We start from the raw sequence: 25,459 nt of genomic DNA on the forward strand, positions 1-25,459 counted from the left end.
TTTTACAATTTTTAAATAAAATGAGAAATTTTATAATCATTATAGCTTAATAAAAACAGAAAATCTTGACACTCGAACAGTAAATAACTGCTTTGATATTTCTAAAATCCTGCATGCAATAATTAGGTTTACTTTCTGCTTTACTATATTCTTATATTTTACATAATTATTTTATAAATTACATACAAAAATGTTTTTTTTTTTTAAATTCATGCTGGCTATCTTTTAGCTGGACAGTTTATTTAATTCATTGTGATTAATGAATTTAAAACTGACTTTTCATTGTATTTTGTACCTTCCACTTACCTTGCTTTTTCTGTTTCTTTTTTTCTTTTCCTATCTTTTAATTGATTAAATTTTCTTTACTCCTACCTTTCTGGTGTAAAAGTTATATATTCTATTTATCCCTGAGCCCCCTACAGTCAAAGAAAATCTCAGAAAACAGACTCATGAGACTACTATCTAGTGGCATCTTTATAGTTTTAACATGAATATTTTACATATCAAAGTATAAATTAATAAATTTTCACTCTTGAAGTTCAAAGATTTGAACTTTTTAAACTCATCTTACATACTATTTGTATATAGCATATTTGATTCCTTGCTTTGTACTCTTTTTCAGTGATTTTGTTGTTGCTTTATTTAGGTAAAGTCTGTTTCAATTTCCCATGTGATTACCAATTCATTTGTTCAGCATTCCTCCTTGGGTGCATCTCTCTTGCTCTCATTAGTTCAGTTTTCTTCTTCATTGGTTCTTTATGAAAAAAGTAAATTTACTTTTTTGTTTGGAAATGTCTCTATCTGGACTTAACACTGAATGATAATTTTATTTAGGCATAAAGTTTTAGATCAATAGTTATTTTCTCTAGTGTCTCTGGTTTCCATGGTTGCTGTTAATATTTCTGTCAGTCTAATTGAGATTGTAGGTAATCAGGCTTCATTCTCTGGCTTCTTTTAAGGCCTTTTCCTATGTCTCTGATGTGCTACAGATTCTCTATAATGTCTAGGTGTAGATTATTAAGTCTTATCAATCTTCATGAGGGGACTCAGTGTACTTCCTGAACCTATCACCAATTCAGAATAATTCACAGACAGTATTTTAAGTATTTCCTCACTCCCATTCTCTCCTTCTGAAAGTCCTAACTAGACATATATTGGGCATTTTTTATTATACTTTCCCTATTATAAGCTCTCTTTCATATTTACCATTTCTTTTTATCTTTCAAGGATACATACTGAGTAATTTTCTTAGGTCTACCTTCTAGGATTCTAATTCTCCCTTCAACTGTATCTAATTTGCTATTTGACTGGGCCACTGAATTTTTAACTTTATTGACTATATTTTGATGTTCATACATTTTATTGGGTATTATTTAATCTAGTACTTTCTTTTTTATATGGTTCTAATCTTTGTTATATGTTAGTTTTCTATTTTTACATTTTTAGCTGTTTAAAATGATACTTATTACAAGGTCTCTAAATATTAGTTCTATTATCTAACATTCTTGTACCTCTGCCTCCTTAGGGATTCTAAAAAAATCACCTTAAAGTACACCATCTTCATAAAGCCTTCTCACTAAAATATTTCCCCTGTCAACAGAGGTCTATTCAACAAATAATTATTTTCTGGCTTTTACTCTTATTGTATCCCTTTTACTCTTATTTCCTCTACCTCATATGCATTCTTTGAAAAAAGGACTATGGTTTGCATTTGATTATAACTCAAAAAAAAAAAAAAGTGGAATAAGGTGCTCAATTTTTTAACGTTTTTTCTAAGTTTTCATTATTGAATTAGCAGAAACAGACCTAAAAGAGAATCCTGTAATTTGGCTGTTATCCATTTACCCTCCCAGTTCTTTCTGGATTTTCTTGGTCTCATAAATTTCAGACAAGAATATTTACTATAAAGTAAGAAAATTTTCAATAAAATATTTAATATAATTTACGTGCATTCTCAGGTTTTAAGGTAAAAGAATAGCTAATATAAACAAGATACAGTTTAACTGGGGGCATTTTACAACGTTTGGTTTACTATTTACTTGCAAATATACTGCAGCTAAAATCAAGCATGCCTAATTCTAAAGTTAACTCATCTAATTATGAAGGGTGCAACTCAACAGCTGCACTATGTTTATCGTCAGTAACACCAAATGAAATACTACAGTCCTCAGAGTACACCATACCTTCTACTCACACACAACCTTTCTAGTCTCAACTCCTTCCTAATTGCCAATTTTACGTCTCCAGATATAGATACAAAACATTACTCAGCCACTTTACATTGGTAGAAATGGAAATTTATCATCAGTTTCATGTTACTGGCCAAAGAAGGAGACAGGAGATACTTGAATACCTCAAATAAAAGTCATCTCCTTTCATTTTTCAGGCTATAATATAGGAAAATATAGTAAGAACTTAGTAGAAAAAATCATCTACAGTGTATCCCCTCTGTAAGGTTTACTTGTTCAACTTCATGGCTTTAACTTGAGATTTGATTTTAAAAATGTATTGAGTTGGTATCAGTGTATGTATATATATGTGTGTACATATACATATATATATATATCCTATTCATGTACATAGATGAGATGGATGTAGGTATATATCTGCATGAGCATATATACACTTATTTCACATATATACATATATATCTTTATCATATTTATTTCTATATTTACCTATCTACAGAGAGTAAAAACTATGAATATATATACATGTGTACACACAGACATTCACATTTGCTGATAGCCTAGAAGCAATAACACCACCACCAAAACACAGATCGAGGTGTCTGTGTGTGTTTTATATGTATATATATAAAAATTTTTCTGACAAAAATAACTAGAGCTTATTGGAGATTGGAATTATTCAAGGGGTTGAATTTTTATGCCCATCACCATACAAAGAACCAAGGATCCTATGAGAAAAGGCTGATTCCAGGGCCTGAAGCAAGGAAAATACAAGTAAAGTCTGAAAAAAAAAATGTGCATAAGAATGTAAGAAGATTCTGAAAGTGTGACAAATAAATGTTAAAGGAATAAAGAATCTGCTTGAGGAGAATCCCTAACCAAATCTGTCATAATTTAGGCATCAAAATAATGACAGCAATGGAGAATATAGCCCACTGAGTAAAATAAGTATCCATGAATCCACAATGTATAAAAAAATGAATAAAGTAAAAAGGAAAGAAAAATAAAGCTCTTTTCTTGAGGTAGAATGCCAACTGATACAAGTAGAAGAAATGATGGAGTTAGAAAATCATCAATCAATGCAAAAATTAACAGCTAGAAGTCCCATAAAGAATATGGTTTCAAGTATATTCCCCCAAATTACATATTTGTAATTTTATAATATAACCTGACAGACATCACCAATATCAGAGCAAACCAAAGTCATTTATTCACAATATCATACACTGAGGACAAAAGATCACATCTAAGGCACTAAAACTGTCAAAGAATCATGAACTGAATCTAGTCATGGGAATATATATGACAAACTTAAATTGAGGGTCATTCTACAAATGTCCTGTACCCCTAAGAAAAGGATACAAATGAACTTATTTTCAAAATGGAAACAGTTTCGCATAGACTTTGAAAACAAATTTATGGTTACCAAAGTGGACAGGTCAAGGGTGGCAGGGATGGACTGGGGGTTTGAGATTGGTGTATGAATACTGAGGTATGTGGAATGACTGGCCAACAGGTACTTGCTGTATAGCACAGAGAACTCGACTCAATATTCTATGATAATCTATGTGGGAAAAGGATCTGAAAGAGAGTGGATGTGTATACATGTATAACTGAATCACTTTGTTGTACAGCATAAACTATCAACATCATAAATCAACTTCACTTAAATAAAACTTTAAAAGATGAACAAAATATAATGTGAGGAACAAAAGGTTTTTTTTTTTAAATCTAATGTGAATATGAGAAACCACTTTGTATTTTCAACTTGATCTAGAGGCATCGCCACGTGGACTCAATTATACTTTGTGTGGTGGGATATGTTCTTGAAATGCTAGTCATCTCCAAGTGCAACAAGCAACTGTCCCTAAGGCTGTGGAATAGCAAGGTCCTCAGACCAAAGAAAGATGCTCAAGTCATTATTAAAAAAAGAAATGTCCTTGAAAAAAGTCAATACAATGTTTAAAAAAAAAAGAAAAGAAAAAGAAAGGCTAAGGAATGGCTCCAGATTAAAGGCGAATAAAGAGACATGATAACTATACGCAATATGTGAACATGCATTTGTTCCTGGACTTGAGGAACATCAGCTACTGAGTATATAACGTGACAATCTGCAAATTTTAAACCTGGCTTGGCTTGCAGATTGACAGAACATAAAAGTTCCTGAGTCTGATAATTGCTCAATAGTTATGAAGAGAATGTTCTCGTTCTTAGGAAATGTACAGCAATGCATTAGTGGTAAAAAGGGCATAATGTTTCTAACTTATTTTCAAAATGAGTCACAAAAAGGTAGGCTACGAGGGAACTCACTATGGTTTCCTTTTAATCATGCAACTTTTCTGTAAGTGTAAAATGATATCAAAACATAAGATTATTTTAAAATTTCCCACACTGTTCACATTGCTAATGCAGTTGCTACTTTTTCCACAATTATTTCAATGGAAATGTAGCACATGACAAATAATTTAACAATTTGCTTTCACCAAAACATTTTAATGTCTCAAAATGTTACAAAACCGCAACTCTACCTAGAAATAATTTTCATTTCTTATTACTTGTCATGATCATGGACTCACTAGAATAAGTCCTACCGTTTGCTATGTTTGTGCCTATGCTCATCTCTCATCTGAAATTCCTTTAACTTGCCCCATTTTCCCCCAAATTCCCACCACCAAAATCTATGGGATGCCCCAAAACTTAATTCAATTGCTACCTCCTACTTGAAGCTTTCATTGATTCTATCAATGACTGTGCTTTCTTATGACATTTAGCACTCTATCATAATTACCTCACATTTCTCAGTTGCCCAGTGAAGCAGACATCTTACAAACAAGATTTATATCCCACTTCTATAGATGTATATGAGAAATGAATGAATGAAAAAAATGTTGCCTTCGGGATGGATTAGCAATGGGATCCTGCTGTGTAGCACTGGGAACTCTGTCTAGTCACTTATGATGGAACACGTAATGAGAGAAAAAAGAATGTATACATCTAAGTGTAACTGGGTAACCATGCTGTACAGTAGAAAAAATATATATATAAATAAATGATTAAAAAATAAGAAAAATAAGTAGCCGTGCTTGCAAATATCTGGTATTTTGGTTTATAAAGATCTATAAGTAATACATTTAAAAGAAAATCAATATTTTAAAAATTAATTTTTATATTGGAATTAAAATCACAAGATTTAAAAATAAAAATACTATAACACAGCATATACCAAGGAGTCTCATACCCACCCTGTCCTCCTCCACTATATTCCCCCTTACTTTGCCCCCATAGGTAATCTTATTATTTAGTTTCTTATATATCCTTCCAGTTTCTTAGTGCCAATATAAGTAAATAAAAATGTATTATTTTCCTCTATTTCTTAAAAACATACTACACACACTGTATTATATAATTTTTTGCACAATATATTCTTATGAGCCCTTCTTTCTTATACCTAAATGACCATGTTACTTGATCATCTGAAAATTTAACCTGATCATCTATTCTCTCAGTAACAGAGGTCTCCTTTATTCTGTTTTTACTAGCCATAATATTCTACTGTGTGGATGTACCAGATTTTAATCAATTTTTAAAATATTTAATGCTTTTCAAAAGTATTCACTAAGAAAAACATATATACCCTTATGCACTATTTATTAAATCTTATGCAAATAAAATGTACACATAATTACTAACCTGGGGCTTGGAATCATTTAAAGATCTACCCTGTAAGTTATCAAACTATTTTAAAAAGAACACCTTTTCCTCTTAATGGCCTATTTATCTTAATTTGACATTCCATCCTAGCTCCCTCCTAGGAAGGAAAGGAAAGGAAGAGAGAGAGATAAAAGGAGGGAGTGACAGAGGGAAAGCATGAGGAAGAAAAAAATATAAAATTTCTTAATAATTAAGGTTTGATACTATTTAATAATGTCAGCTTGGCTAAACCTAAAAGGGCTCCTCTAGCATCTTTACATTAAAGAGACTATGATATGAATGGCAATGAGTTATCTAATTAGAACTAAATCACATTTACCCGGGGTGCATATCCTCTTATGTCAGAACTACATCTTAAATTTCACTAGAATTATCTCCATCTCATCCCTATTTTTCCCCCTTAAAACCTTTTATACTTCATTCTCAGTGGGTACATTCTAAACTTTTAAAAAGCCTTTTGAAGTAACTGCTTTTTCAGCATATCTTTGAAATAAAATTCATTCCTCCAACTTTCTATTAGCATTCCCTGGAGTTCCAGTCTATATCACCAGCTATCCTTCATTTAGATCAGCTTCAGATCACTTGCTCTCACGTTTTCCTTTTACCTGCTCTAAAGAATAGTCCTCCCATGCAAAAGTTCCTGTGCCAGGGATCAAACCTGTGACACAGCAGCGATGTGAGCCACAGCAAAGACAATGCTGGATCCTTCACCCAGGCCCCATCAGAGATTTCCACCAGATTCTTAAACAGCAGCCAACTTGTAAGTGTATCCAGTTAACTACTGATATCTCCTCCTAGTGATTTCACAGGCACATCAAACTTCTATGTTCAAAGTGACTCCATCTATAAATCTCCACACCTATTCCTTCTCCAATGTGTCCATCAACTCTATAGATGGGACTGCCATCCACCTAACTGCTTAAGTCCAAGCCTAAATATCTTAACTCCTTCTCCTTCATCCTTCCCTTGAAATCAATCATTAAATCATCGAGCTAATCTTGGAAGAGCTCTATACCTCTCCATATCTACTACTGCCTTCCTAGTTCATTCTACTATATTAACAAGCTATTATCTATTCCATGGATTGCTTCTGTAGCTTCCTTCTGCTGTATCTATTATAGCAATTCTTCCTTTAGATCTTATCACTGTTAGCAGATATCCTTTGAATATGCTAATCTAAAGCTTGCCTGTGCTATAAGGATAGGGCCCCAATACTTATCACAGCACAGGCTTACCAGATCTGGTCTCTGCACATTTCTCAAGCTTCATCCTATACCGACTCTCTTTCCTCATTCTCCATACTGTGTAACAACACTGACTTTCTTTTCAATTCTCAGATGAATCAGGATCTTTTTCCCCTCAGAGCCTTTTCAAATAGCATTGCTTTGCCGGGAATGCTCATTCCATCCTTTCTTTATTCAGCTTCAGTGTCTTCCTTGCCTGGCCCTGAATCTATGCTCAAGACATAGCTAAGAATCTTGCATTCATCCTTCCTAATACTTATATTATTAATAATTATAAAAATGTCCTCTCCAAGATTTGTCTTTGCCATCTTTGTCATTAGACTTTTAGCTTTTGGGAAACGAGTAAATATATATGTACGCACATATGTATGTATATATTTGTCTGGGTCTGAATGTCTAAGGCCTAGCTCATGTGATGACAATCAAAAATTTTTTTGAATAAAGAGTAATAATAGCAAACATATGCAGAGTACTCACACTAACATAAGCTGATTTAATAAATTTGTACTTTTTCAGTCTTTACAACCCTTGATAAGAGGAACCCTAACTATTGGAAAAGTTAGATAACTTACCCATAGTTATACAGCTAAATAAGTTTTAGAGTTTGAACTGAAACCTAGGAAATCTGCCTACTCTGGAGTCTAGAACCTGTTTTCTGAACTTACATGATACATTCCATCTCCTGTGTTATGTGGTCAATAAATAAAGATGCTAAGCGAGAGTGAGACATAAAACTGAAATTAAAGATCTATGAGTAACCTAATATCAGCAGGCAAGAGCCAAAAAAGAGGATATTCAATGTAGGTAAAGTAAAAAGAGAGTAATTTTAATTGCCGAAGCTAGGCTTTCTTAATGTGTGAGCAAATGAAGAATGCTCTTCCAGCTGTCTGATGAAGTCGATGGACTCTTCTCAGAACAATGTTTCTGTTTTTTTTTTAAATTAAAATATACAGAATTATAAAGGAAACCAATTATAGTGGAATGCAGTCCAAACATTTTAAATACCAGATTTAAGATATATTTTTATATGTCCTTCCTTATCAATGCACTTTAGATACATCAAAACCTAAAATTTTATCATATAAAAACAGATCATTTCTAATGGTGAAAAAGTCACAAGAGTGCTATTATTATATTTTATGCCTATAGTTATAATTAAAAGAAACTTAGGTTACAGATTAGTAAAAATAAAGATGTCATTTTTATCCCATTGAGGTTCAAAGAGCCAACCCCCTAAAAACTATATCCTGGAGTTAAGTATCCCTGGCCTTAACAAAAGTCTTCTCAAAGCATGCCTTTTTCTGGCCCAAAAGTGGAAAAAAGTGTGACCAGCATCTTTTCTGAAATGTACACTATTAAAAAGCACTGCCCTCGATTCATTTCCTGGCCACATAAAATCATATGATTTTAGTTTTAACATTAGGTATATGCAGATGACATTAAACACTAGAGCCCAATTTTTCTTGTTACTCTGAGTAATATTAACATCTATGTTTCAAAACAAGAAGGATTATGATTGGCATGGTTCTTGAACTCAGACACTCAGGACAAAACTATCACTGTCAGGCATTTAGCTAAAGAATCATGCTAACTTTTCATTATCTTTTTCTTCTTTTCTTATCACTCTGCTGAAGTAGACATTTATAAAAACGATCTCAAAGGCAAATAGACATGTGTGGATGACTTTGGGCTGATGTTTATTAACATATTCAAGGAAACACATTATAGTTCATACACCTAAGGTAGGCTAATATGTGAAAATAAATGGTTTAAAAACAGTTATCAGTAAGCCAGAAAAAGAAACAAGCTATATATAAATCAGGTATTGGTCATGTAAATAATAAGTTTCCTGTAAATTATTTACTCTTCTAAGGAAAAGCACTCACATAAAGAATAAGACTACACTGTGACTAGGGACAAAAAAATCTGGTAGATTGATAAAATTCAGAGTAGCCTTTGCAATGTCATCTGAATTTGTTGAAAGATGGGCAACTACACTGTGGATTAAAACTTTGCCTCTTTATCTTTTTTCAAAGAAAGGTAACTATTCCCTATGATGATAGCAGGAATTAAAACTATTTTTACCACTCTCCTTTTGCCTTTCTACAAGGAGAGCTTTAATGGTCTAATGGTTTTTGAGCTGAAATAGAGGACAATTCTACTGAACATGATGTGGTTTCTGCTGGGAACCACTATTCTAAGATGGACTATCTTAAATCAGAAGATACTCTCTTTCATAACCTCTCCAATGGAGTGAGAGGAAGAGACGTTTCCAGCATTCTTTCTGTTTTTACTACACTGTAAGCAAAAATAAATAAATAAGGACCAGCACCCCCCCCCAAAAAAAAGTACAATAAGTTGTTAGGTTTCAGCTTCCAGCCAAAGGGAAATTACTAATATTTGGATTTGCCTTCTCTTTATTAACAAATAAACAAGTGTATAAAACATATTGAACTGTTTTGGAGAGTAAAAACAGGCAATATAGACCTATGAACCCTCAAAGAAAAAAACTAAAGGAGATGAACCCTATATAATCTTGGCTTTCTGCCTGAAGGTCATTTCTTTTTTTTCCCCACATCCATGGCATATGGAAGTTCCTGGGCCAGGAATCAATTCTGAGCCACAGTTGTAACCTACACCACAGCTGCAGCACCACCAGGCCTCTAACCATTGCATGAGGCCACAGATCGAATCTGCACCTCAGCAGTGATTTTAGGCAGAGAAAGTACCGGGTACTTAACCTGCTGGGCTGTAGCAGAAACTCCTTGAGGGCCATTTCTAGATTGTGTCCTGGGAGGAAGAACCCTAACAGAACCCACTGGCCTCAGTGAATTGAGGGGAAGGAGATCTGAGTTCTGGGAAACTGAGGTAACTGGAATTTTAGAGTACAATACCATAGATAAGGGAGTTGTGCAGAAAAAGTGCAACAGAAATCTATGTATGAGTTTCTGTATGTCTTTGCCTACACTGTATATGCATAGGGTAAAACTTACAAAACACTAGGGTGAGAAAATTACTGAGGAAAATAAATACTGAAAAATTTCAAAATGAGCAATTTGAAGAACTCTATATAGGACTCTGAAATATTTGGGTTCAAATCAGTTAGAGTGAAAAGGCTTCACTGAGTGCTCAGGAGTATTAAATAGTGGTCAGAGAATGCTACTCTAGATCTACCTTAGAAAGATTTAAAACAAATCTATGAATGAACTATTCCACAACAAACTTAACCGTTAGTAAAACAAAATTCAAATTCAATTTTCTTTAAAGACAGACAATGCTATCCAGTCACTCACCAATATAATATTAATAATGTCCATCATCCAATACAAATTACTATAGACATTCACAGAAACAGGAAAATGTGATCCATAACTGGGAGAGAAATCAGTCAATAAAAATAGACCTAGAAATGATAGACATGATGAAATTAGGAGAAAAGCACATTAAACCAGTTACTATAAAAACATTCAAAGATATAAAGGAAAATATAAATATAGTAAGAAAAGAAATAGATTAAAAAACAGAACCAAAAATGGAACTGCTCAGAACTGAACAATACATTATCTGAAATAAAAAACTCAGCAAATAGGTTTAACACCTGATTAAATACCACAGGAGAATAGATAAAAAATGTAAAGATATAGTAATAAAAGCTATCCAAAATGAAAAAGAGAAAAGACAAAAAATGAATCACACTTCAGTGACCTGTGGAACGATGACAAGCAGCTTAACATGCATGTAACTGGGGTAATGGAGGGCAGGGGAAGGAGAAGTAATGTTTTTCAAAATAATGGTAGATCAGTTTCCAAATTTGATAAAAACTATAAACACACATCCAAGAAGCTCAACAAAGAAGTTAGTGAAGAAAAGAACCCCAAGAGAAAACTGGTAATAAAGGGAAAATCTCAAAAGCAGCCAGAAAAATCACTGGGAAATCAAAAATAAGAATTACCACTAACTTTTCAACAGAAAGATTACAAACCAGAAGACAATGGGAAAATATCTTGAAAGGATTCCAAGAAAAAAAAAATATTATAATATATATTATATATATCACGATAATATAATATGTGATATACACACACACATATACATATATATACACATACATATATATATATCCCTTACCTGGAAGTCTAATACATGGAAAGTATCTTTTGGAAAAGAAGGCAAAATAAAGACATTTTCAGACAATAGCCAAGAAAACTAAATGCCAATAGAATGGTACTAGAGGGAGTTCCCATCGTGGCACAGCAGAAACAAATCTGACTAGTATCTGTGAATATATGGATTCAATCCCTGGCCTCACTCAGTGGGTTGGGGATCTGGCATTGCCACAAATTGTGGTGTAGGTCATAAACACGGCTTGGATCTGATGTTCCTGTAGCTGTGGTGTAGGCTGGAAGCTGCAGCTCCAACTCACCCCTAGGCCTGGGAACTTCCATATGCCGTGAGTATGGACCTAAAAGGCAGGAAAAAAAAAAAAAAAAGGATGGTACTAGAAATATTGTAAAATGCTCTTTATGCTAAAGAAAATGATTCCAGGTAGAAATAAATATAGGTAGATGTTAAAATACAATGTTAGGAAATTCTCATATTATATGTGAGAATACAGTTAATTTGAAGATTAACTGTAGTAAGCTGAAGATGCATATTGTAAATTCCATACAAACCATTAATAAAGTGAGACAAAAACGTATAGTGAATAAACTAAAAGAGGAGGGAAGCTAGATTACTACCAAATACACAATATAATCAGTTAGATTTATTACTTTTAGCTAAGGTTTTTTTCTTATGAGTGACAGGATGAACTTCTACTGATGTCTGTAACATACACTAGTCATTTTCTTATTTTTGCACAAACATTAATTATACAGTTTCTTCATGTACAAAACTAAAGAACCTCAGAATACAAACATTCTAGAAATTCAATATACATCACTCTGCCAAAAAAGTAATAGATCCCTACTTAGATAAAATATAGGTAATTTTTACAAATTAAGTGATAATTTTTATTAGTAAGATCTGACAATATCAAAGAAAGAGAATCATCAAAATTTAAGTTCAGTGGTATAAATCTTTTCTCAGAGTTTGAGAACATAACCATTCATTTCTGAAACAATTCAAGACATTTTAAAAATCGATTTCATTCTAGAAAAGACTTAACAGAAAAAAAAAATATTTCTACTTCTAAAACCCATAAAGAAACAAAAACACCTTTCCAATGATTCCCACACAAGTACAAAAAGTAAACTTTAAAGTCTTATACATTGTTTAAGGAATACAGGTTAAAGAGATTAGTTGTCAACAAAATACAAAACTTCTTAAACTGAAAAAAATATCTCAGTAGTATGCCTTGACAAAAGCAAAGTTTAAAAAAAAATACCTTAAATATGTAACACACAACTTCAGTGATATCTGAAAGCTACTTTATTATATAAAATATTTTCCTTTGGCGAGCTTCACCAGCTGGTACCATTTGCCCAGAGAGACAGCTGTTTTTTAGTTTTCCTATCTCAGCACGTTTCCAACTGTCAGTTCTAACTGTATGCAATCCCATAGTGACAGAATACTTTAAGAGAAATGGCTCATTAACTGTGAATCTACGAAGTCCACTCTCTTCAGTGAATTCAAATTAAACCCACAGACTTGCCAGCTCAAAACAGAATTCCCCACACATTTTTTGTTGTTCTTTTGCACTGTAGATGCAAAGTAAAATATTCATGCCATCTACTATAAAATTTTTTGCTCAATCCTATAAATGTACTGACATAAAAATGTTCGTAGAAGTATATCTTGAAAAATTATGAATTACAAAGCTATTTTTTAATGAGAACTTCCAAATTCCTTTACAATGTAAGCAGCTTACAATTTTGCAGAGAGCCTAGTTTGAACAACAAAAGCTCAAATTAAAAATGTATAATAGGTTCTTAGAAAATTCCTAATAACAATTCTAAGAGGAGATTGACCACACATGCCTATAAGAATCATATGACATAATGCATATAAAAGAGTTAAAAAGTAAAATCAGTTTTTAAGTGTAAAATGAAGTAATAACTTTTATAAATTACTTGAAAAGTAATGAGCATGAGCCTGGCCATGAGCATGGAATATGCAAGGCAGATGCATATCAAATATATGTTTACCAAAAGAATATAAATGGATGATAACCACAACAATTTCAGAAATTGAAAAACTTGTATACTGTTGGTAGAAATATAAAATGGTGTGGCCACTTGGAAAATAGTATGGATGTTCCTTAAGAAGTTAAAAATAGAATTACCATATGACCTCGTAATCCTACTTTTGTGTATACATTCAAAAGAATGAAAAACATAATCTCAAAGAGTTATCTTCACCATCATGTTCCTTGCAACATTATTCACAATAGCCAAGATACGAAACATTTCAACCCAAAAGTCCAATAAGGGAGGAATGAGTAAAGAAAATGTGGTATTTACAAAGCATGGAATATTATTTAGCCTTCAAAAAGAAGGAAATTCTGCCATACATAACAACATGAATGACCTGGAGTATATTATGCAAAGTGAAATAAGTCAATTATCAAAGGAAAATACTAAATACTGCATGTTTCTACTTATATGAAGCATGTAAAATAGTCAAACTCAGTGAAACAGAGAGTGAAATGGTACTTGCCAAGGGCTGGGGTAAGGTAAAATGGCAAGTTGCTGTTCATGAGGAATACAGTTTCAGCTATATAAGAACAATTAATTCTAAAGATCTGCTTTAAAACGTGCCTATAATTAACAATACTGTAGTACACTTAAATATTTGTCAAGAGGGTAGAGCTCATGTTAAGTTTTCAGCAGACTTTTTAAACTTATGGGTAGTGCATTGCTTCAGACCTCAAGTTTGTGTGCGAATGATGACCACTAGAGTGTTTAACATGTTCTATGACTTGTAGGATTGCTCAGTGCAATGAGGGGCCCCAAATAAACTCTCACTGTTCCACAAGTCCAAGTCAGGATTCTCACACTGGCCCCTAAAATATCTCAAGTAAAGAATATCCTACGTTCTGGTATCTACTTACACTGTTTTATAATCCCTGACTTCCAGTGTTACATATGTTATGACCCTAGAAAGAAACTGCTTCCCTAAAATGAGATTTGCCCATTTTATGAATCTTTTTCATTCAAGCAGTTGATGCCATGAAAATGTCCCTCACTTACAAAAATATAAATTTGATGTCAATTTTCTAATAAATAATTATGATCTGAGATAGCAATATCTTGTTTGAAAGCAAACCAAAATAATATTTACCCTCTACTTGAAATCTTCTACTCTTGATTACAGCAATGAATAAAGTATTAATCACTATGAAGTCTCATTCTTGCTCTCTGTCAAGTAGTATGCTCAGTCAACAAATATTTATTGAGAAGCTGCTATATACCAGTCATTGATCCAGGCACTGGAAATCCAGTGGCGGGGGGTGGGGGGGAACAGGTATCTCCTCTTAGGGGACAGATAATAAAAAATAAACAAATAAAGTGGACAGCTCTTTATTACTTCATAGACCAATTCCAAACTAAACATCTCACCTCTAGTTTCTATGTGCCAGGTGGATCTGATAGCTGTTTTTACTTCCTAATTGTCAATACTCATGTTGCATTTTTAATATTTCCAACAAATCAACCATCACTACACATAAGTTGCTTGAGCAACTTGTTATCAGGCTCCAAAACATGTCTAGTCAGCCAAAGTAGTTTTGAGCAAACAAATATTTTATCTGATATACTAGTTGTGCACCTCAGCTCATTTTAACATTAGCATAGCACAGACAGTTGTTCTAGGAGCTAGTTGGAAAATGAGTGCAGATTAACACTGAATATGTTTTCTAAGCATCCCAGTATAGCTTCAACTAGTTATTCTGCATTCAACAAGATATTTCAGGATCCTAAGCAAAGCTAAAAAGTATGCACATTCTCTTCACATAATATAGTCTACATACTTCTTAGCAATTAAAAGCCACATTTAATCTTAGGTTTGGGAAACCTAATGCCTATAAACACTAACAAATTGGTCTTCCCGTCTTCAAGTGACATCTCTGCTAATTCCTAGAAGTTACTCTTAAAAAAACGAGTTCAAATGCCTTTGGAATTCATGACTTCCTAATCCAAGATTTAATAACCACATGCAATAAATTAACCTCTTGCTCAGACTATTTCATCTGTAAAAATGGCCAAACACAACTTTTTGCACTGTAAAACATTTAAAAATCAATTTACAGTCAATGACGTAAAACAGTTTTTGTTAAGGAAATCCATACAAAACTTTCAATAGTATTATACTGACCTCAAATACACATTCTGAATAAATTAAGTTCCAGAATCCTTCTAAAGTCTATATCATGCCACAATCAGAATCCCTCTATTCTGATCAAACAGTTCCCAAATGCCCCAAAAGAGATTTCAAATAGTGTATGTGTCTGTACACACACACATACATGAATATGGATATATGTGGAAGCATGAGTGCATCCTCAAAGGAAAAAGAGGTTCAAGGAACAATTTGTGCAGTCTCTTCTTTAAAAATCAGGGAGGAAAAAACTGACAAATTCATGAAGAAGAATAAAATAAATAGCATAATTGAGAAGGCCCATCTGCCTATGACATAATAGCCAAGCATGATTTTTTAGAATCTTTTCCCTTTAACTAATTTAACAAAATGTTCTTGAAACCTAGAGAGTATTGAGATGGGAGTATGGTGGAGGGCATCAATTAGCATACATTTTAGAAGTCAAATATAGTTTATCTTTACTGGTACTAGTATAATTTAGCCTAATTTTCATTTCTATTATTTCCAAAATCTTAAATCAATTTTGAGGAAAGGAAGAACAAAATAAAAAGATGTGCAAAATTAGAATATATCTACTCTTTTTCTGGCTCACACAAGATATATTTGTAAAATATTTGTATGTAAAAACAAACTGTACATATTACAAACTTCATTTCATGCAAAATATACTTTGCATTAAATATCTACCTGAATAATTTTTTTTTCCTAGAGCACAGAATGATAAAGATCTAGTACAAAAGGACACTGGCTCAGAACAACATACCAGATGAACATAAAAGGTTAATTTTAATAATCAAATTCATAATTCATCTAATCTAGGAAATGCCAAGAATAGTTTAAAGAGATCTTCCATTTAACATGAACTAATGCACCAACTGTCAGCAACAGTGAAGATGACTAAATGATTCTGAAATACAATATGCTTGTGTTTAATGACATCAATAGACATGTAGGAAATTTACAATAGATTATTTGCCCAGTTACTGTGATGCCTGTAAAACCATTACTAGGCTACAAATCATATTCTACTTTTAGAACTGTCCATGATTCAAGAAAGGGGAAAAAAAGCATAAAACATATTATATTCTTTTCTGAGACAGGTACATTTTAGTGAAAATACAATTTTAAGAATGTTATGCTTTTGTTTCTGGCACAGAAAAAACATCTCTAAGCATTATTCATATTATTTCTCTCCCCTAAAGTTAACATACTTTAATGCCATATGGGCACAAATTTACTTCTGTTCATTTAAACTTGCAATTAAACTTTATAACATAGAAAACTGCTAAAGTAAAATAATCCCATTCCACTGAAAGGCTTTTTTTTTTTTTTTTTTCTAAAATAACATGGGTGATGTGCCAAATGGCTGGGGTGGTAGCTCATTATACCTTCAGAGAGAATCCAAGTTTGAGGCTTATCTTGGGTTCTCACACACAGCAGCAAAACCTTGGAGTGCCAACAAGGGTTAGAAAGGGCAGATCAAATGTCTGAATTGAGTGAATCCATTTAGAGGGCAATGGTTGTTTACTATCCTATCTATTGAGAAATGTGTTAATCTATTGATCAATATATTTTATTGTAACTTTATTAAATAATAGTCCCTTATATCTAAAATATTCAAACTGTTTCACAGAAAGAAGCCCTTGTGCTGCCCAGAAAATGTTCCTTTTTTCTCTAATCTATGTCAACTCTTAAAATCATAAAATTCTCTTTAGTGACTGAAAGAAATAACTTGTGAAATTCTGGTTTATAGGGAATCAAAAAGCTAATATACTTTCAAAGAAATAAGCAGGAGGATCTGGTCCAGCATATCATTAATCTTAAATAAACATTCATAAAGTGGGTAGATGAGAAGATAAGGCATCCCCAACTAGAGTAGGAAGACCAGAGAAAAATATCTAAGCGATCAAGCCGTAATATGCAGAGTGGGGACAAACCCAGACACACAAAGCAACATTTTCCATACTGTCTTTAGTATCAACAGTGGTAAATCTGTTTTGGAGAGTTTGAATAAAGTTGTAAGGGCATTTCAGTTACTCTATATTAACAGCTACACATAAATTCCAACTACTGGCACCATGACAGATAAGCCAAAAAATAGATCAACTTTAAAAGCAAAAATAAATACTTCGGTATACAGTCACATATTCAATTAGCTTGATAAAGAGCATCCACAACAAAACCTATGGTTAACATTATACTTGGAATTCCCGTCGTGGTGCAGTGAATCTGACTAGGAACCATGAGGTTGCGGGTTCGATCCTGGCCTTGCTCAGTGGGTTGAGGATCCAGCATTGCCGTGAGCTGTGGTGTAGGTCACAGATGCTGCTCGGATCCCGCATTGCTGTGGCTCTGGCATAGGCTGACGGCTACAGTTCCGATTGGACCCCTAGTCTGGGAACCTCCATATTCCTCGGGAGCGGCCCAAGAAATGGCAAAAAGACAAAACAAACAAACAAACAAAACATCATACTTAATGGTAAAACACTAAATGCTTTCTCCCTAAAACTGGGGACAAGGCAAAGATTTGTACTTTCAACACTCTAATTCAACATAGTGCTGGAAGTTTTGGCCAGTGCAATGAGACAAGAAAAGGAAATAAAAGACATACAAATCAGAAAAGTAGAAATAAAACTGTTCCTATTTGCAGATGACATGGTTATCTACATAGAAAACCCCAAAGAATCTAGAAAGAAAAAATAAAATTCTAGAATAAAGAAGTGAGTGTAGCAAGGCCGGTCAGATTCAAGAAAAACTGACAAAAATCAATTATATTTCTATATATAACAATGAAAATAAGAACGCTGAAATTAAAAATATAATACCATTTACAACAAAGCAAATGGAATACTCAGGTATAAAATAAACAAAATGAGTATAAGACTTCCATGTTGACAATTACAAAACACTGATGAAAGAAATAAAAAATATAAAGAAATACAAGTCATATATGTTCATATAAAACTCTACATAACAAAGATGTCAATTCTCCACAAATTTACAAGCAGGTTAATTCAATTCCAATTATTAAAATCCAAGAAAGACTATTTTTGTAGATACAGAAAAAATTATTTTAATATACACATGAAAAGGTTAAGAAACTGGAATAAATAAAACAGTTTAAAAAAATAAAGTGAGAGCAATGAGTTTACCCAATTTCAAGACATATCACTACAGCAATCCAAACAATGTAGTATTGGAAGAATAATGCACACACACATCAATGGAACAAAGTAGAAAACTGAGAAGCAGACACTCACATAGGCCCAAATAAACTTTGAGAAACATGTAAAAGCAATTAATTGGAGGAAAGACAGTCTTTTCACAAATGGTGCTGGAACAATTGAATATTGACAGGCCAAAAAAAAAATCTACTTCTTATACCTAATACAAAACTCAACTCAAAAAGGATCATGTATTTGAATTGTGTAGCATACAACTACAAAACCTGTAGGAAAAAAATCAGAAGAAAATATTCAGCATCTAGAGCTAAGCAGAGCCTTAGATGTAACACTAAAAGCATGATTTGAAAAAAACTGATAAACTGGACATTATTAGAATTATAACTTTGGCTCTGTGGAAGACCTGTTAAGAAAATAAAAAGACAAGCTACAAATTGAGAGAATATATAAATGACTCCCTTCATTCATGGTAGTTATGTTCTATTATGGATTCTCCATGAACATGGAATTAGCAAATATCAAACTACAGTTTCCTGCAAGCCTCTGTACAATTTTCATCAAATGATCAATACATAAACTTACTTTATGTGTGTTTCTCTTTAAAATCACCTTATATAATATATACTGATTCATTAGCATGGAGCTTATGGCCAATAGCACTGTAAGTCATGAATGAACAAAGCTTATCTAATATGTATATTTTCTACAAGGCACACAAAAGCACAAAAATGTAAAAAAATTGGCACTAACTAATCTGTAGACACTAGTTTACAGTAGGAGATTTAAAATAAGAAATTAGAGTATCACTTGCTTCACCTTTGCTGAAAATGGGTGTATTGGTGACTCAATATTTTCACCACACTACACATATCTGCAAATGACTGCAGCACTCCAAGTATTGATTTGAGGTTTACAAATTAGTTTGTTAGTAGGCAAATGCATAAATATAAATTCCATAACAATGAGCAATGATTGTATTTGCAACCCACATATCTGGAAAAGAACTAGTATCTAGGATACATAAAGAACTCTCAAATTTAAAACAGAACTCAAACAATCCAATTAGTAAATGGCCAAAAGACATTGAGACATTTCACTGAAGAGAATATAAAGATGTCAAGAAAGCTCATGAAAACATGTTAAACAACATTTGGGGAGTTCCCATCGTGGCACAGTGGTTAACAAATCCAACTAGGAACCATGAGGTTGCAGGTTCGGTCCATGGCCTTGCTCAGTGGCTTAAGGATCCGGTGTTGCTGTGAGCTGGGGTGTAGGTTGCAGATGCAGCTTGGATCCCACGTTGCTGTGGCTCTGACATAGGCCAGTGGCTACAGTTCCGATTTGACCCTTAGCCTGGGAACCTCCATATGCCACGGGAACAGCCCTCGAAAAGGCAAAAAAAAAAAAAGACAAAAAAAAAAAAAAAAAAACCCAACAAACAACAAACAACATTTGCCATTAGGGAAATGCAAATTAAAACCATAACAAAAATACCATTACTCATTTATGACAATGGCTAAAATAAAAAATAGTGACAACATCAAATGCTAGTGAGGATGCAGAGAAACTGGATCACTCATATCGCTGGTGGGACTGTAAAACGATATAGTCATTCTGAAACACTGCTTGGCAGTTTCTTAAAATACTAAAAATGTAACTAACCATATGAACCAGCTATTACACTCTCAGGCATTTATCTCATAAATATAAGCAATTATCCTGGCACAACACCTATATACAAATGTTTATAACAGGATTATTCCTAATAGTCCCAAATGGAAACAACCCAAATGTTTATCAACAGACGAATGGTTAAACCACCTGTGGTATACCCATACCACAGAATAATGCTCAACAATAAAAAAGATACATGCAATAAAGTGAATGAATCTCCAGAGAATTATGCTGAATGAAAACAGACAATCCCAAAAGGTTATATACTAACTCTATGATCCCATCTATAAAATATTGAAATGAAAGAGTCAGAATTGGAGAAATGATTGATGATATAGGGGTTAAGAAGGGGCTGAGGTAGGTAGGAAGTGGGTATAGCAATATAAGAGATGCTTGTGGTCATCAAGATGTTTCAAACCTTGACCCAATAAATAGCAATATTCTGGTTGCAATACTGCATTATCTTTTTCAAGATGTTAGCATTGGGGGAAATGGAGTCAAGGTACACAAAATATATCTGTATTATTTCTTAGAATTGTAAATGAAACTACAATTATGGCAAGTTAAAAAGCTAATTTAAACAGTAAAATGCAGATATATTTTCAACTATTTTATTGAGTATATCATAGTCTCCTGAGGTAGAAATGTATAAACTGTTGAAACATTTTATTTCAAATTAACATAAGCTAAAAAAGGAATCATGCATTTTATAAGGTGAGTAGAAGGATACATTCAAATAAAACAATAAGATATTGAAATGAAAATTACTTATACAATAAAAAATTGCTTTAAACTGCCAGAGTAATAACAATAACAAAGTATACCATTATTGCCTTTTTTTTGCCAACAGAAAATGAGTTAGCTTTTCAAAATTACAACTAAAAACAAGATTTTTGGTTTTGAGTGTAAACATAGCATTAACTTAGTTCTAAAGAAACTTATGCCACAAATTTGATACAATTATAGAAACAGTCATTGTTCTATTTTCTGGCCACTGGTGTCATCTCTAACGAACCATCTGACAAATGCATACCCCATAAGAAAGAGACAAAAATGATTCTCAAAAATATTTTTCCTTCCAGAAAAATAAGTCAAGATAAAAAGGTGGAAAAATATAATTTTTAAATTGCTGCTACTATCTTCATTTGTAAAACACAGCAAAAAGCCACACAATTTTTTTTTTTTTTGTCTTTTTGCCTTTTCTAGGGCTGCTCCCACAGCATGTGGAGGTTCCCAGGCTAAGGGTCTAATCAGAGCTGTAGCCACTGGCCTTCGCCACAGCCACAGCAATGTGGGATCTGAGCCGTGTCTGCAACCTACACCAAAGCTCATGGCAACGCCGGATCATTAACCCACTAAGCAAGGCCAGGGATTGAACCCACAACCTCATGCTTCCTAATCAGATTTGTTAACCACTGCGCCATGACAGGAACTCCAAAGCCATACAATTCTTAAAAAATTAATTTATCTATTTCTATATTATGTGGCAATGATATATGTTATGAAAGATTAAAAGTATAAAAAGAAAAAAACAGCAATAGCTGCAATGAAAAATATAAGATGTATGCTACAGAATATAGCCAGAAACTTAAACAGTATCTTAGGTTGAACAAGTTTAACAAGCAGGTACCAGCTCTCAGGAACTGTAAAGGGTCTGAGATTTCACTTGCAAGGTAAGAAGTTAGCATACTACTGTTTCAAGGATGCTGGCAGAAGACTGACTGATGGGTTGAAACAAAGGCCTTTATTACTCATAGCACAGCAAGCAACATGGGCATATTCGTGTCTGTTCAATTTGCACCCATGTCCCATGGGGGCAACATGATGAGCTCAGATAACACCTGCATATTTGCGGTTGTACTGCCAGAGAGGAACCTTTGGGCAAGGGCCCACTACTTTTTGAGCAAGCTGAAAACATTGTTGCTAATAAGCCAGGCCCACTCTCTTAAGAAACTGGCTCAAATTAGTAGATGGATGTCTTCCAATCTGGGACACTCAGCAAGAATATGCAGGAAAGCTTGGGCCTGCTCCCACCAACAGCAGTTATTCTTAAGTAACAACATTTTCACCAAAGACTGCAGGAAAGTTAATATTTGAGTATTCAGTAATTAAACAAATTACTATAAAATATAAACATTTCCTACTTCAAGTGAAATACGCAAAGAAATTAAGTATAGCCTACATTTACCATACATCAAAGATCCAGAGGTATGTGGCCAGAATGTACAAAGGGAAGAGCCATTTCTCTGCCACCGGTGAGGTTGTAAATTCCTATAAAGCAACCTAGCTTTAGAAGTTTGAAATGTGAGCTGAAGAAGTGGTAGGAGAAGTGTATGAGAAATAATAAGGAATAAAAAGTGAAAAAAAATTTAAATGTCTTCAAAAGAAATCCAGGCAATACAGCACCACAAAATCTCACACTTCACCAAAAGAAGTTGTTTGGTACATCTCAAATTAATGTGCTTATTTAATCACCTTGATAGAGTATTAAGATACAGATTCTGATTCAGTAGGTCTGGGGTGATACCTGAGAGAGGATATTTCTTATAAGCTACCAGATGTTGCTTCTACTGCTTTGAGCAGACACACTCTGAGTAGCAAGGGTATCAAGACTTCCACTGACTGTCAAATCATTGCCCATACAAAGTCTGTGGTGCATTACACTCTGAATGTGTTGAAAAGATGAAATTTTGAAATTTTCTGTCATTGGGGAAAAAAATCATGTTGCTCATGTTATAATGCCTTTAAGTTGTGGCTAATACTAATTAAAATTTAATTTTAAAGTAATGTTAATATAATTATATATTCTATAAATCTGTGTGCTTTTCTCCACATAAAAATATTTGGAGCATATTGGTCCTCAAGATTATCTTAATGCAGTTCTTAATTATCTTCTGGTATGTGATCTATGTATAAAGGTAGTAGTGATTCCAACTTCAATTAACCAATTTAGCTCACAATGTGCTCTTCCTGCTGCTAGTATTAAGAATAAACCTAAATATATAATTCATTTCTTGGCACTTTTTAAAAGGTCTTTTGATAACATTTTAGCAATATGTAGGTTTCTGTACAAGTTCAGAGAATAAACTCATTTAATAGGGTTGTGAAAACTTGTATGTTGAGAATAAACTAATTTGATTTCTGGAAAGAAATGTCAGGATCTTGTATTAAGTATTATGCTTCTCAAAAGTAGATTTGTCTTTATAAATCCTTAATCCCAAGACACATGAATCTTTCAGAGAATAATGGCAATTGCATCTGTTAACACTGAAAAAGTTTGACTATCCCCAAATTATTTAGAATATTAATAAAGGATACTAAAAGAATCAAGCATTTACATATAGAACAATGTGATATTTAAAACATATATACTCCAAAAAAAGCATTCACTTAAGAAAAATAGCTCTCACCTCTTTAAATAAATGCACCAAAATATCAATAATATACCATCACTGCCATTATTTCTATGATTTTGTTACTTAAAATTCCTCAATATCAGAACAGAAGTCTGGATAACAATACCCCTGATCTGACTCTCTAACAAAAGTTTTAAAAGGAGATAATAATTAATATATTCAATAACTGTGATGAATATTAAAACTGATTAGTATAAAATTATTTCAAAAATTACTTATCTTGATCTAGCTAAATACAACACCCAAATTTGAAAAAGACAGATTTTAAGACAACCAAGACAAGCAAGCAAATGTTTCATGGCTTATTTTTTGCTTTCATATTTATACCAATTTTTTTTTTTGTCTTTTTATGGCTACACCTTCGGCCTATGGAAGCTCCCAGGATAGGGGTTGAATTGGAGCTGCAACTGCTGGCCTATGCCACAGCCACCGCAACACCAGATCCAAGCAGCATCTGCAACCTACACCACAATGCTGGATCCTTAACCCACTAAGCAAGGCCAAGGATTGAACCCACATCCTCATGGATACTAGTTGGGTTGGTTACCACTGAGCCATGACAGGAACGCCTATATCCAATTTTTAAAATACTACATTATTTTGTCTCATACTGAAACTAGAGCCATCTTTTTAAAAGGGTTAAAATCTACCTTAACTATAATTTCTCCATCATGACCTTTACAAATGTTTGGTAGAATTCACCACTGATGCCATCTGGCTCTGCAATTTTCTCTGAGAAAGGATTTTTAACTATTTCTTTAATAGAAATAAGAAGAGTTTAATAGAAATAGTTAAAATAATCCATTTAGGTTGTATATTTATTCTTTAGTCAGATTTTAGAGTTTGAATTTTTCAAGGTCATTGTCCACTTCATCTTTGTTGAACTTAGTGACACAAAGTTATTCATAATATTCCCTTACTACCCTTTTAATATATGCATGATATGTAGTGATATCCTCTTTCTTACACCTAAAATTGTCAACTTGTGTCTTCCAGCTAGGAATTTATCAAATTTTCTGATAACAGAAAACAACCAGCTCTTGGGTTTATTGATTTTTTTTTCCTTATTGCCTTTCTGTTTTCTATTTAATTTATTTCTGCTCTTATTTTATTATTTCTTTCTTCAACTCACTTCAGATTTTATTTGCTCTTCTTTATGTAGTTTCTCAAGGTGGAAGTTTAGGTCACCAATCTTAAACCTTTCTACTTTTTAATATATAAAGAGTTAAAGCTAGGAGTTCCCATCATGGCTCAGAGGTAACAACCTGACTAGTATCCACTAGGATGTGGGACTGATCCCTGGCCTTGCTCAGTGGATTAAGGATTCAGCATTGCTGTGAACTGTGGGGTAGGTCACAGACCCAGCTCAGACCCCACGTTGCTATGGCTGTGGTGAGGTTACGAGCTGCAGCTCTGATTTGACCCCTAGCCTGGGAACTTCCACATGCCACAGGTGTGGCCCTAAAAAAGCAAAAAGAAAGCAAAAAAAAAAGTTAAAGCTGTAAGTGTTCCTGTAAGTATTGCTTTATCTACACCTTATATATATGACTATACAATTTTGATATGCTATATTTCCCTTTTCAGTAAATGAAATATATAATTTAAAAATTCTCCTTGCAATTTCTTTTTTTACTCATGAGTTATTCAGAACTGTACTGTTTAGTTTTAAACAATAAAATGTAATTTTTCTCCAGATAGCAATTTCTGCATGTACTATATGTTCAGAG

General features: G+C 33.3%; 1 protein-coding gene and 1 long non-coding RNA gene across 14 annotated transcripts in view; both read right to left on the reverse strand.

Moving 5' to 3' along the window:
- ARB2A (ARB2 cotranscriptional regulator A) overlaps positions 1–25,459 on the reverse strand; it is a 416,372-nt gene that overhangs the window by 323,903 nt on the left and 67,010 nt on the right. For 3 of the 13 annotated variants that reach the window (XM_021085392.2, XM_085014056.1, XM_085014057.1), the window contains one exon: positions 10,438–10,547. The exons of the other annotated variants lie outside the window; for them this stretch is intronic. In XM_021085392.2, the coding sequence (XP_020941051.1) occupies positions 10,438–10,547 (110 nt within the window). The remainder of the gene's footprint in view (positions 1–10,437; positions 10,548–25,459) is intronic. 13 annotated transcript variants of the gene reach the window in all.
- On the reverse strand, positions 1,209–5,937 carry LOC146405647 (uncharacterized). Its single transcript, XR_014838378.1, has 2 exons — positions 5,834–5,937; positions 1,209–4,398 (listed from the first exon to the last, which is right to left on the reverse strand). It is a non-coding gene; the product is annotated as an uncharacterized LOC146405647 (long non-coding RNA).

The sequence above is a fragment of the Sus scrofa genome, chromosome 2, assembly GCF_054392235.1.
Source record: "Sus scrofa isolate SSC_HxYL_T2T_F1_AM1 chromosome 2, Sscrofa_HxYL_maternal_Yorkshire_Landrace_v2.0, whole genome shotgun sequence".
Lineage (NCBI taxonomy): Eukaryota > Metazoa > Chordata > Mammalia > Artiodactyla > Suidae > Sus > Sus scrofa.